General features: G+C 38.0%; 1 protein-coding gene across 21 annotated transcripts in view; it reads left to right on the forward strand.

Annotated features, from left to right (window-relative positions):
* The window catches only part of DTNB (dystrobrevin beta), a 212,898-nt gene that overhangs the window by 47,679 nt on the left and 151,629 nt on the right, over window positions 1–13,590 (forward strand). For all 21 annotated transcript variants that reach the window (XM_019450241.2, XM_019450108.2, XM_019450168.2 and 18 more), the window contains exons 6-7: window positions 5,268–5,373; window positions 9,415–9,581. In XM_019450241.2, the coding sequence (XP_019305786.2) occupies window positions 5,268–5,373; window positions 9,415–9,581 (273 nt within the window). The remainder of the gene's footprint in view (window positions 1–5,267; window positions 5,374–9,414; window positions 9,582–13,590) is intronic.

A 13,590-nucleotide genomic window follows, 5' to 3' on the forward strand; every position in this document is an offset into this window, starting at 1 on the left:
GTGACTAACAGTGTCTGGAAAATGATTGATGCTTACTAGAGATTTGTTGGATTAAATGATTTAAATCAAATATGGCATGAGAAAGTGTCTTGGTTTGAATTCTAACTGAAAGTTTAAATCTCATGGATGTATCTGAAACCTTGTTGTTGTTTTCATTGATATTTTTATTCTGTGATTTTCTCAAATGAAACAGTCTTTGCAGTGTGGAAAATATAGTATTTCAGAAGTACTGAAGTTTTCCCCATTTTTTAACCATAATAAATAAAATCATCTCTAACAAAGAGCACAGCAGGGGTGCCTGGGTAGCTCAGTCCGTTGAGCGTCCAACTTTGGCTCAGGTCATGATCTCACAGTTTGTGAGTTCAAGCCCCACATTGGTCTAGCTGCTTGTCAGCACAGAGCCTGCTTCAGATCCTCTGTCCCCCCCCCGCCCTTCTCTGTCCCTCTCCTGCTTGTGCTCTTTCTTTGTCTCCCAAAAATAAACATTAAAAAAAGAGCACAGCAGCATGATATTGTTATGTCATTACAAAGTACTTTAATTTTTCAAGTTCAAAATAAATTTGTGATATGGTCAAATTCAGTGTCTAATAATAATCAAAAGGCTGACCCATAGCACTGGTCCTATAACCAGTTAATTTATGTTTGTCCTGGTCAGACAAAATATTTTTAACTCTACACAAAAGTTTGTATAAAAATATTTTAATCTAGAAGACTTTAAAAACACTTTTAAAAATGTTTCAGGTTTGTTAACCGTATGTCATTCATGGTTTTACTGATTACCAAGTAAGTCAGAGCAATGAATAAGAAATACTTACCTGTTGGGGAACCTGGATGGCTCAGTTGGTAGAGCATGTGACTCCTGATCTCGGGGTTGTAAGTTCAAGCCCCACATTGGGTATAGAGATTAAAAATAAAAGTCTTTAAAAAAAAAACAACAAAAAACTTACCTGTTGCCCATAAGGAAATAGGAGGTTTTAATGGGAATGATGAGGCTGGAAATTGCACCTGTGATGACCCAATGCTAAACTAATTTACTTGTTTTCTCATGTTGTTTTAGTGATACTGGATTTCTTATTTTTAAGGGGTGGTCTCTACCCCCTTTTAAAACAGGGAAAATGTAGTCATGGGTAGAGGGAAGGAGGTGAGAATGGCTCTAGGGTAATAATTGTCAGTATTGAGGATTAGAATAACAAAGGGCAGGAACGTAGATGACAAAAAGAAATGCTTACTTCCAGGGAAAAATATATATGAGTACACACAAGGATAGAAACAGCCTCAGTGTTTTATAGAGGAAGGCAGAGATAAATCATGGCATCTCAGCTCAGTGGATCAGGCAGCTGTTAAAATGATTAGAAATGAAGACCTTGTAGCAAAACAATTAGTATTTTTAAAAAAGTTAAGTGAAAAAAGTTATATATTTTTATCTACCCTATGTACATAATTACATAGAATCATATGTACATTTACAGGGAAATATAGGAAAATGAGAATTGTGGGAAGCAGTTTTTGCAATTTTGTTGTAGTTTTTGTTATAAATACTGTGCTATAAAAATAGAGAAAAATGCGGGGCACCTGGGTGGCTCAGTCGGTTGACCGTCCGACTTTGGCTCTCACAGCTTGTGAGTTCGAGCCCCACGTTGGGCTCTGTGCTGACAGCTCAGAGCCTGGAGCCTGCTTCGGATTCTGTGTCTCCCTCTCTCTCTGCCCCTAACCCACTCACATTCTGTCTCTGTCTCTCTCAAAAATAAATAAACATTTATAAAAAAAAGGTTTTTTTTTTTTAAATAGGGAAAAATGCAAAGAATGTGTTCAACTCAAGGATGAAAAACAAAACAAAAAAGGAGAAAAAAGTGCTAACTGGTCATTTACACAGTCATTTACTAAGTCACGGAATTTTTGAGCTGAGAAGTCTAGCACAGGAGTTCTCAAACTTTTTGGTCTCAGGACCTCTTTACAATAAAAATTATTGAGGACCCTAAAGAGCTTTTGTTCATGTGAGTTATTTCTATTAATAGTTCTATACTAGAAATTAAAATTGAGAAATTAAAGATAGTGTCATGTAAAAATAACAATGAGAAGTCTGTTAAATCTTAAATGTTTTTATGAAAAAAAGCTATATATTTGAAAACATTTTTATGAAAAACTATATATTCGAAAACATATTTTTATGAAAAAAGCTATATATTCCAAAACAAAAAAATTTAACAAGAATGCCATGGTTCTACATTTTTGCAAATCATTTTAATATTTGGCTCAGTTGAAGATAGCTGGATTGTCCTGTCTGCTTATCCTTTCAATCTGTTGTGATACGTTGTTTTAGTTGAAGTGTAGAAAGAAATCTTGCCTCACGTGGCGAGGAGTTGGGAAAGGGAGGAGTGCTTTAGTAGCTTTTTCAGATGGTTGTGAATCTGCCGCCTTGCCTCTGGAATGCCCACTGTTTGCCGATAAGAGAATGAGATTGAAAAGGGCAAATAATGCCTGAGAATTCTATGAAAATAGCCCCAGCCTCAGGGACTCATTGCAAATGTTTTAGGAACCAACAGGGCAGCTTCTGAACACACTTGAGAACTACTGCTCTACCTTTGATAGGTGAGAAAACTGAAACCAGAAGGGTAAGCGATTTTCCCCAAATCACATGCTTTATTGAAGACGCTACTGGGACACAGTTCTGGTTTCATTCCTCATGATTTTGGAGGACTTCACATCACAGTATGACCTTAGAACAACTTTTGTAAGCTGACCCTGAGCATTTTTATCAGGGTCTAATGAGATGTCATATATAATTGTTCCTTTTCATCTCGAAGATTAAAAAAGAAGCCTCCGTGATAGGTGAGTCAAAACTTGTTAGAGAAAGTAGCATTAGAATTACAGGTAGACTTGTAAAAATTAATTTTAATGTAAGATATAAAATAAATTAGATATAAAATATATAGAAATATTAATTAAAACATACATTTAAGTTTTGGTTCCTACCTCTTGCTAGCTAAAAAACACTTCTTAGTATCTTCTTTCTCAGTAATGTTACGGGGACACTTTTCATTTTTTTGTTGCTTTGTTACAGTTATGTGCATATCCATAGGAAGAGGCATTTTCTATATCTGGACCTCCATTCAAATGTTTGGTGGCTTTCTGGTTTTGTTTTTAATGTTGTTCACTCATTCCTCCGAGATTCCACTGAGGTGTCAGAAACGTTAGGGACTTGGATGCCTGAGATGGAAAACACTTTGGAAAACTTTATTTAGCCTAATTGAGTAGATATTTTTCAAATTTCACCCACACACGGGTATCTATAAAGGGCCTTTGTATGGTAGGTTCTTACTATTATCACCCTCATTCAGCCCTCTTGCTCGCCCCTTCCCTCCCTTAATTCAGTGATGGCCTCCAGCCTCTGTCCTGAATCTGAGGCTTTCCTTCCTCTTTCTTCATCTTTTTTGAGTTTTATTGCAAAAGCCTTTCTTGTTCTACATCTACTTTATCCTCCCTTTTCTGTTCCCTACTTACCAGTTTCTTTTTTTTTAAAGATTATTCTTAATAAGAATTATCTCCAATTTACATACAATGAAACCAAGATTCTCATATTTGCCAAAAAGATACACAGAAGTGAGTCTGTAGTCTCCTGTTTGCATGATGGAACCATCACTGCAAAGGTGTCGCGGTGGATCGGATACAAATGCTGGAGGCCGCCATCCTCCTGACTAGCCACCCCGGTGCCTTCACTTGTTGCTTCCAATTTGAGGTGAACGGATTAGTGGTAAAAATCACTTGTTTTATAATATACTGGCAAAATCTTTGAGTCGGCTCTAACCAATTGTGTCCTTTTTTTTTTTTTTTCCTTCCTGAAATAAAGTATTTTAAAGTTTTATGGGGAAACACTCCATTTCATATACCCTGTTTTTCACCTCAAGAAAAGGTGGTGGGACTGAGAACGTAGTTACTTGGGAGAGTGAGGTGAGATTCTGGCTGCCTTTTGGTGTCCACGTGCTCCAGTCCTCATTCCCTCCCCCTCTGAATGGTGAGACCAGGGCTTATTAGAAAAGCACTACTTACTGGGCCTGTATCTCCTGCTCTCCTGTGTTCACCCTTTTGCCTCTGCCCTTCTTTAGGAATAAAGTTGGAAGTGGGGGCCTCCGTGTCCAGGTTATAATCATAGAGCTCTCCTGTCTCCAAAGCAGGAAAGGTGCTTTGTGGGTTAGAGGAAATAAGGAAAATTCATTAATTTGAAAATTTTTGATAATCTGTTCTATCTATATCTCATGGCTCTATTTTTTCTAAACTGTTTTCTCATTTTTTTGTATCCAGTGGAATGTAATTATACCGGTGTTTCACATACAGTGGAAGCTTCGTATGTATTTGTTTAAAAGAGAAAAATAAAGATGAAACAGAAAAATGCAGTCTAGCTGGGGAGATGATGTAATGGGCGGGGGGGAGTGATGGACATTGGATGTTTAGGCTCTAATTTCATCCAATTCTTCCCTTTAGTTTTCTTTCTTTCTTTCTGTACAAGAAAGTTGTTAAATGATGTTTAAGAGTGTTTGCCCCTCACTGCAGTATTTATTTAGTGATAACACACCAATGTTATGAAATGCTGGAGATACGGTAAACAATAAATGGAGTAGTTCTGCTTTCACTGATTTTTTAAATGTTTATTTATTGTTTTATTTTGAGAGAGAGAGTGAGCGAGAGCAAGCATGGGAGAGGAGCAGAAAGAGAGGTAGAGAGAATCCCGAGCAGGCTCCACACTGTCAGTGGGGAGCCTGACTTGGGGCTTGATTCCATGAACGGTGAGATTATGACCTGAGCCAAAATCAAGAGTCGGGCACTTAACCACCTGAGCCACCCAGGCGTCCCTCACTGATGTTGTTTTATAATAAGGTGTGGGATGTCTGTCTCCCTCACTGGTTAACATAAATAGTAGTTTGAAGGACAGCTGAGTTCCTGTGCTGGCTTTGTGTCCTGTTTGAGTAGGACCTTCACAAGTCATATAAATGCTTCTTTATTTTCTCATCTGTAATATGAAGTTAGTAATAATACCTAACCTATTTACCTGGTACAGTTGTTTTAAGACTCAAAATAATGTGTGTGGAAATGCATGTGACTATTGTAGTGACATACAGTATGTTGCATTGTCTCTAGTAATGTAAAATATTGTATTTTGCTATGGAACTTCACAAGGATTTCATTACAACTTGGTTGGGAGAATTCTAGATCAACATAATTTTGGAATTCATTAATAATATAAAGTATGTTTGCTCTTCTTCTCTTTACAGAAAAAGATCATGCTAAATATGTTTTTAGACACAATGATGGCCGATCCTCCCCCCCAGTGCCTTGTCTGGCTACCTCTCATGCATAGGCTTGCCCATGTTGAGAATGGTAAGCGGAACTTTTATCATTCAGTTTCTTGTGCTATAGGAAATACACGAGCTGATAGTATTTTGTAATGTCCTTAGCTATTACCATTGAAAATTATAATTGACTTTGGTTGTCACTCTGTCATTTGGATTTGTGATTTTAGCTTTCAAAAGAGGGATATTTCTTTCTTTTTTTAAATTACAAGTTCATTTATTTTTTTAATGCTTATTTTACTTTTGAGAGAGAAAGAGAGAGAGACAGACAGACAGAACATGAATGGGGAGGGGCAGAGCGAGAGGGAGACAAAGAATCTGAAGCAGGCTCCAGGCTCTGAGCTGTCAGCACAGAGTCCGATGCGGGGCTCGAACCCACGAACTGTGAGGTCAGACACAGGTGAAGTCAGACACTTACCCTACTGAACCACCCAGGCGCCTCGATGGATATTTATTTCTTAAAGAAAAGTAAGGGAAGGGGACTTATTACTTAGGGTACCAAGAAATAGTAATATCAAACTTTGTGGTTCACACTCTTGGCTTTTCCCCCTGAGATTTCAGGTGATTGTTTTCTACTTGAACCGACCTGATTTACCTATGCCTTCCTTTTTTCCTTTAATTTATAAAATTCATAGTTCTAAAAAATTGCATATATGCAGTATCACCCACTAAAATTATAATGCTTTTAGAGTAGTTTCAAGGAGAATAGCTAAGGTAGGATTTGGTACTTCATACATCTTTACTTCTTCCTTTACTATTTTACCTTGAATTACTCTCGGTATCTTTTCCAGGAATTTGACTAAATCTGTTTTGCTTAAAATGACAGTTATCTCTTAGTAACTTCTTAATTTTTTCTTCTGCTGTTATCCATTTATCTCATTGTTTAGGTTGTCTGAGTTTGTTAAAGGAAAGGCTGAAGTTTTTTATGTAACCTCCCTCCTTCCTCTCCGGGCCTTTGCCTGTATCTTATTCTGCCAAAGAGAACCAGTAACAAGTGAAAGGAGCTAAAAAGCAGAGCCCTTTTTCCCTTTGTAAGAATGAAATACACTTCCATACTCGTTTTATCTTCTCTCTGTCCCATCCATATCTTCTGTTTTTAAACCTCTCAGCCTTTTGCCCCACTGTGGCTTTAGTTCACAGGTACCTTAGATTCAGGATTATTTAATTAAAGGTCTAGAATCTCTTGACTAAACTAAAACAGTTAAATAATTTTTTAACAAGATTTTTGGATAGAGATTTATACTGTTAAATTATTACAGTATTATCAGTTCTTTTGGAGGCAATACTTTTAACCTGAAGTGTTTTAGTACTTTTATATTCAATTTGTTTTCATAAAATCATTTTGTATTTGCTATGCCAAGTAGAAAGAATCTCTTTTGTTCTAATTTTTTTGTTATCATTGTGAACATTTTACTGTTACTTTGTATATAGTGTATTACTTGTTGATTACATTCTTATGAGGTTAGTGATATTTTCCTCAGCGACAGAGAAATAGTATGAACTCATTGCAATATCTTAAAAATAAAACATGTTATCTATCACGGTAACATTTATCTACATATCTTAATTTTTATGGTGGGAAGTAAATTCTAAAATTATGGTATTTCTATATATTTCTATATGGTATTTTTGTTGTTTGGGCTTTTTCTATGGAATTCATCGCTGGAATCATATTGAAGTTACTATTAATAAGGACAGATATCTATTTGCTTAAGCAGAAGTTGCACTTTTTTTATTGAAAAATCCAAGCATATAATATATAAGAAGGTACAACATGATGTATTCTTCCAAAAAGAATACTTTTACCAAAACTTGATCTTATTTATAATTGACCCAGTACATAGGTGATCCTTTCCTTATTCTGGCTCTCCTTTCCATCTGGTCAGCCCCTTATACTGTCTAATGTAAGTGTTGGCTCTTGACTGGTGTAGAAGAAAAGAAAAATCACATAGACATGCATATTCATCCAAGATTATCAGAATATACTTGATAATTTAATATTAATATACATATATTTAATATGTATATATTTTTAATTTTTTTGAATGTTTATTTTTGAGAGAGAGAGAGAGAGAGACAGAGCATGAGTGGGGGAGAGTCAGAGAGAGGGTGACACAGAATCTGAAGCAGGTTCCAGGCTCTGAGCTGTCAGCACAGAGCCCGATGTGGGGCTCGAACTCATGAGCCGTGAGATCATGACCTGAGCTGAAGTCGGACGCTCAACCGACTGAGCCACCCAGGTGCCCCTATATATTATTTAATATTAACTGAAAGTTATGTAGAATTATAAATTCTGATATGCTGATGTTGACTGTGTTGATATTAGCTCCAGATTGATTTGAGAGTAGTGTTCTTTGGTGGAACTTTACTAGATTGTATACTTTTAATTTGGAGCACAGAGTCTTATCAGCACTTTCATTATTCCTTAGAAATATCTTGATGACAAAATGCTTGAATTTCTTAGAGGAATTATGTCCTTTGGAGTTCTTATTCCTGATTTTACTTTTTATAGTCTTTAATGATCTTGTTACATTGTTTTCTTCACCAAGTGCTCCTTTTTTCCCCCCCCCCCGAGTCTTGATGTACATTTTTGGAAACAGAACCCAAAATCCTTATTTTATTTTTTTGAGAGAGAGAGAGGGTGCAAGTGAGCGAGGGGCAGAGAGAGAGGGAGAGAGATGTGGGGCTCACTCGAAGTGGGGCTGTAGCTCACCTGATGTGGGGTTCAAGCTTACCTGAAGTAGGACTTGAACTCACGAACTGTGAGATCGTGACCTGAGCCAAAGTCAGATGCATAACCGCCTGAGCCACCCAGGCGCCCCCCAAAACCCTTATTATTGAAATAAGATTGGATTTGTATACATATTGCTAGAAAGAGTTATTCAAATGAAGATTTGAATACTATATGCCCTTTTCCTATTGACTTCCATTTCTTGTGTTCAGAATTGAATTGCCAGAGGGAACAATTATGTTACCAACACTTAAAAGAATAAACAACTGTCTTTAATATACAGTTATGCATTGCCCACTTCCCACTCAGTGAACTGGTTGTTCAGGCTGTAAGAGAATCCCAGCAATCTCTATGAATCCTGACTGTTACCTGGCAGGTTTGCATAAGGTGACATGCTGTATGAACGGAGAAAAGGGTGACAGGTCCCTAAGATTCCCTTCCTCCAAATCCCCGCTGCTTTGTTGGTCTAGAGTACTTTATTTTACTGTTTTGCTACTTAGAACTCTTACCTAAAACTAACATGGCAATATGTCTAGCCTTACTTTTTTTACCAGTAACCACAAACTTGTGCCCAGGCATGTTGTAGCATTTAGTTCAGCCAACATTTGAAGGCCTTCAGTTGAAGGTGCTGTGTAAAATACCATTTTCAGGTAATAGAGACCCATAGTATATCATTCCAGGTGTTATTAGCAAAGGAAACAAATGCCTGTACAGCTGACAATGATAAATCTCTTTAAAAAGCAATGGGTTTGAAAAATAAATTTTAGACTGAAAGTTTCTCTTCTTATATATTTATCTGAATTTGAGAAGCATGAGTCTCGTTTTAAACAAATTGGTTATTTTCTAAGGTGAATTGGAATGTAATAGTCTTCTCTTTAATGTTTATTTATTTTGAGAGAGAGCGAGCAAGCGCGTGTGCACATGCAACACATGAGCAGGGGAGGGGCAGAGAGGGAGGGAGACAGTCTCAGCAGGTTCCATGCTCAGAGTGGAGCCCGACAGGGGGCTCAGTGTCACCGCCAGGAGGTCACGGACTAAGCCTGTATCAAGAGTTAGAGGCTTAACCTATTAAGCCACCGGGCACCCCTGGAATATAATATTGTAACTTGAAAAACTTTTCTCATTTATTGTTTTCCCCCCTTATTCTAGTAAATGGCGGCTCAGTTAACTAGGAGACGCTTCAGAGTTTTCAGTGTTAGTGTTGTTTTCACTTTTGCTTTTTTGCATTAGGTGTGGTTTTCCAGTGTATTGACTTGACTCTCCGAGTGAAAGTAAGATAACTTGCTTCTCCTCCTCTCCCGCCCCTTCTCCCCTGCCCTGCTGTCTGCCTGCCACAAGTCTTCCACCCCGTGGAGTGCTCCTATTGCCGGTGTGAGAGTATGATGGGCTTCCGGTACCGATGCCAGCAGTGCCACAACTACCAGCTCTGCCAAAACTGCTTTTGGCGTGGCCACGCCAGCGGCCCTCACAGCAACCAACACCAGATGAAGGAGCACTCCTCCTGGGTAACTGCTTCGTGTGTCAGTCCGGGTCCCCCGCTGTTCCTCTTTCATCGCCAACAGCACCAGGAGGGTCTCCCAATAGGTCCCTGGCAAAGAGGGACGTGGTGCAGTCAGATCTAGGTGCCAACACTTGGGATGGGTTGCGAGCGTGTTGCGCTTCATCACCTGATTTTAAAAGCAGAATCTTTAAAGTTTCAGGAGCTGGAGGTATTATTACAGTTGAAATGGAAAAGTAAGCGAGAAGTGTCTTCTTATTTTAAAACTGTGCAAAGGGTATTCTCCCAAAGCTTCCTCTCTGAGCTTTACGTGGGATTGAAAGTTCTTTTTTTTAAAGCATATTTTCTTCACGTCTGTAGGGCTTAAATGGGGTAAAGAAAGCTGCATGAAATAAAGGGGTTAATTTTTGTCTCTCTGAAGTTGGGGAAATACTGTATTTTACAGTTGCCACATCAGTGTCCTTATTTTCAAAAGTAGTCTTTTATTTTTATTAAAAAAAAATTTTTTTTAACGTTTATTTATTTTTGAGACAGAGAGAGACAGAGCATGAAGGGGGGAGGGGCAGAGAGAGAAGGAGACACAGAATCGGAAGCAGGCTCCAGGCTCTGAGCCATCAGCCCAGAGCCCGACGCGGGGCTCGAACTCACGGACCGCGAGATCGTGACCTGAGCTGAAGTCGGACGCTTAACCGACTGCGCCACCCAGGCGCCCCAAAAGTAGTCTTTTAAGTAACAGTATTTGGGTGGAGGTTGATGTGTGATTTTCCTATAGTGTTTACAAATCATGCAACAAGCTTAGCATCAATCATTTTTCTTCCTGTCTCTCAATTTATTTTCAGAGTCTTAAAAATGCCATATATTTTTTTAATGTTTATTTTTGAGAGAGAGAGAGAGAGAGAGGGGTGGGGAGCAGGGAGGGGCAGAGAAACAGGAGGACAGTGTAGTCTGTTCACTGACTGCAGAGAGCCCGATGTGGGACTTGAACTCACAAACCATGAGATTATGACCTGAGCCGAAGTCAGGTACGCAACCGACTGAGCCACCCAGGCAACCCCCACAAAATGCCATACTTTTATTTCCAAAAAGTTGTTTTAAAAACTTTTCCCTCTGGTTTTCATTTGTTGGTTGGTTGGTTGGTTGGTTGGTTTGCTAAAGGGTAGAACATATAGAGTGTCATAAAGTGTAATTCAGGATTTAGGTTCTTACCCTTGGTCATCCTACTGGACTTTAAGTATTTAGAAAGCTTCAATAATCAGGATTTTTTTTTTCTTTCCCTTTTTTCTAATTAGTCTTTTTAAAACTCAACCAAGAACAAAAAGAAGGTAAGTTCATATCAGGGATTAGTTAAAAAAAAAAAAAAAAAAGAACGACTTTCAATCCACGTGTGCACTTTACTTCCTACATCTCTGACATGTTAGAGGTAGTTTTTGTTTTTTGTTTTTTGTTTTATCAGATAGGTTTTCAGTTATACTTAACCATAAAATTTGTGTTAAACTGAACATCCTATCTGGGGTTTTGTTGTGTTGTAAATTCTAATATTGTTTTTGGTTGAGGAGTGATTATTTAAAAATTTTTTAAACAAGCAAAGGAAAAAAAATACAACGTAGTAGTCTCTTCCCTTTTTCATTGAATAGAGATAATTTATAGATTTCCAAGTTGTTGCTTTTCCCTTTCTTAAAGTACAAGTGTCGCTTGGTGGTAAATGATTTGTTAATGTTTTTCCCACTGTTTTTTGTTTAGAGTCTAACTCTCAGCACTGAGATAGCTCTTTGCTCTGTTACCTTTTGTAATGATTGGATTCATTGGGATGTTTCTTTTGACAATTCTCATCTACATGTTGGGCTAGAGAATGAGGAGCTTGGGGTGCCTGGGTAGCTCAGTCAGTTAGGCGTCCAACTTCGGCTCAGGTCATGATCTTGTGGTTTGTGGGTTGAGCCCCACATCGGGCTCTGTGCTGACAGCTCAGAGCCTGGAGCCTGCTTCAGATTCTGTGTCTCCCCCTCTCTCTCTGCCCCTCCCCCGCTCACACTCTGTCTTTCTCCCCTTCAAAATAAATAAACATTAAAAAAATTAAAAAAAGAGAGAATGAGGAACTTGTTCATCTTAATTTGAACTTGCTCATTTAGCTAATTTATAACCCTTTTAGAAATGGGAATTTTACATTTTTTTAAAACATAAGTGACTGAATATTGCTTTATGATTTACAAAGCAGGTTTTCCTGTGCTTTATTTCATTGAGCAAAAGCATACATAAAGTACAGAAATCACAGTGAATTTTTGTGCTTTTGCTTGATTCTCATAACACTCTTGTGTAGTAAGTCATATCCCCATTTGTTGTTATTTTTATTTCAGCTTTGTTGTTTTTTAAATTTTATTTATTTTTGTTATAGTGACTTAAGATTTCAAGAAAAATCATGAACAATACGCATGCATCATTTTGAAGTTGCTGTCTGTTTTGAATTTTGATGAGTATGTGCATTATGTGTGATTGATGCATCCTGGTAAAGTTTTTTAGCAGTGTGTGTGTGTGTGTGTGTGTGTGTGTGTGACTTGTTTTCAGGATTAGAACTCTGTATGTATAATACCCTTGCTCTTTGAGGAAGATCTGAATGAATTTTGAGACTGATGTGGGTAAAGAAGTTTCTACTAACAAAAAGATGTGTAATCTCTTTAATAGTCATTTCTTTGACATTTGCCCACTGTGTTTATACGAGTATTTGAATAACTATTTCTCTGTGTTCACAAGGGATAAATTTAGTGTACGTTTAACAAGTTTGTATATGAATTTGCATTGTAGATTTGATAGGTGTTATATTGGTGCTTGGAAGTTTATTTTGATTTTTCCAAAAGTTTAATATTTTGTCTAAGTAACTATGCGATGTAATTCATTATTCTGTCAGGCATCAATCCATTCATTTGACTTTACTTTAGAAGAAAATGCTATATGGTGATTAATTCTGTGCATTCATTATTCGTTCAAAAGATATTATTTGAACTCATGCTGTGCGTACCAGGCACTATTACAGGCATATGAGATACATCTACGAACAGAACCAGACAAAGATTCCTGCTCAGTGGGGCTTGAATTTTAAGGGGTGTGAAAGAGACCATGAGGGCTCACTGACATTGCTCTTTTCCCATTTTTGGTTGGCATGCATCTAGACTACATTTCTCAGCTTCCCTGTATCTAAGAAAAACCATGTAAATACCAGTTATCAGTGGAATGTGAACAGAGTGATATGTGTCTTCCCAGAATAAGACCATTAATAGCCGAGGGCCTTTTCTGTCCTCTCTACCACAGCTTAGGGGAGAGAACTTCATTAGGACCCAGAGGAAGATGAAACCATAAATGAAAGGAAACTGGGTCCTTGAATGATGGGTGGAGAAGAATATCCTGCTCCCCTGCTTGACTTTGATCAAGAGAGCTAGGAGCAAGAGAGAAACCTTGTGTTAAGCTACTGAGGTTTTAGTGTTGGCTGTAGTAGCTGGTTCTGGAAGTAAGTTCTATTACAGCAAAACCTTGAGATTTGTGTTGTTGGCTTAGCTGTCAGGTAGCCCTGATAAGGACACCAATGTTGGAGGTGGGAAGGACAGAAATCTATGTTATGCAGTGGTGGCCAGTGGCTAAATTTGTCATCCATAATAACTTAGAAGGTCCACTTCTTGCCACCTGAGCTCTGGGTCAAATGTTGGAAAGGACTGAAGTGCGAGTGTGTGTTGACTGTCTTTTGTTAGGTCTTACACGAAAGAGATGAGCTTAAGAAAGAATTGTCTAGTTTCCAAGCAAAAAATGAAAGGGAATAGAGAAGGTTCTGACAGTTGGAGCAGTGACAGGAAAAACAGATTGCTTGTAGACCCTAGAGAGCAATAGGTAAGAGTTGAGAAAGGCTTTGAGCCACAAAGGCCTAGTGAACCTTCTCAGTCAAAGAAAGATGACAGTCCTATGGCAAAGATCGGATCAGGGCATGAGTTCTCATTCTTGGCTGTTCATCAGAATTACCTTGCTCTCACTTACAT

Source organism: Panthera pardus, unplaced genomic scaffold (genome assembly GCF_024362965.1).
Source record: "Panthera pardus isolate Hobbes unplaced genomic scaffold, ASM2436296v1 HiC_scaffold_26, whole genome shotgun sequence".
Classification (NCBI taxonomy): Eukaryota; Metazoa; Chordata; class Mammalia; order Carnivora; family Felidae; genus Panthera; species Panthera pardus.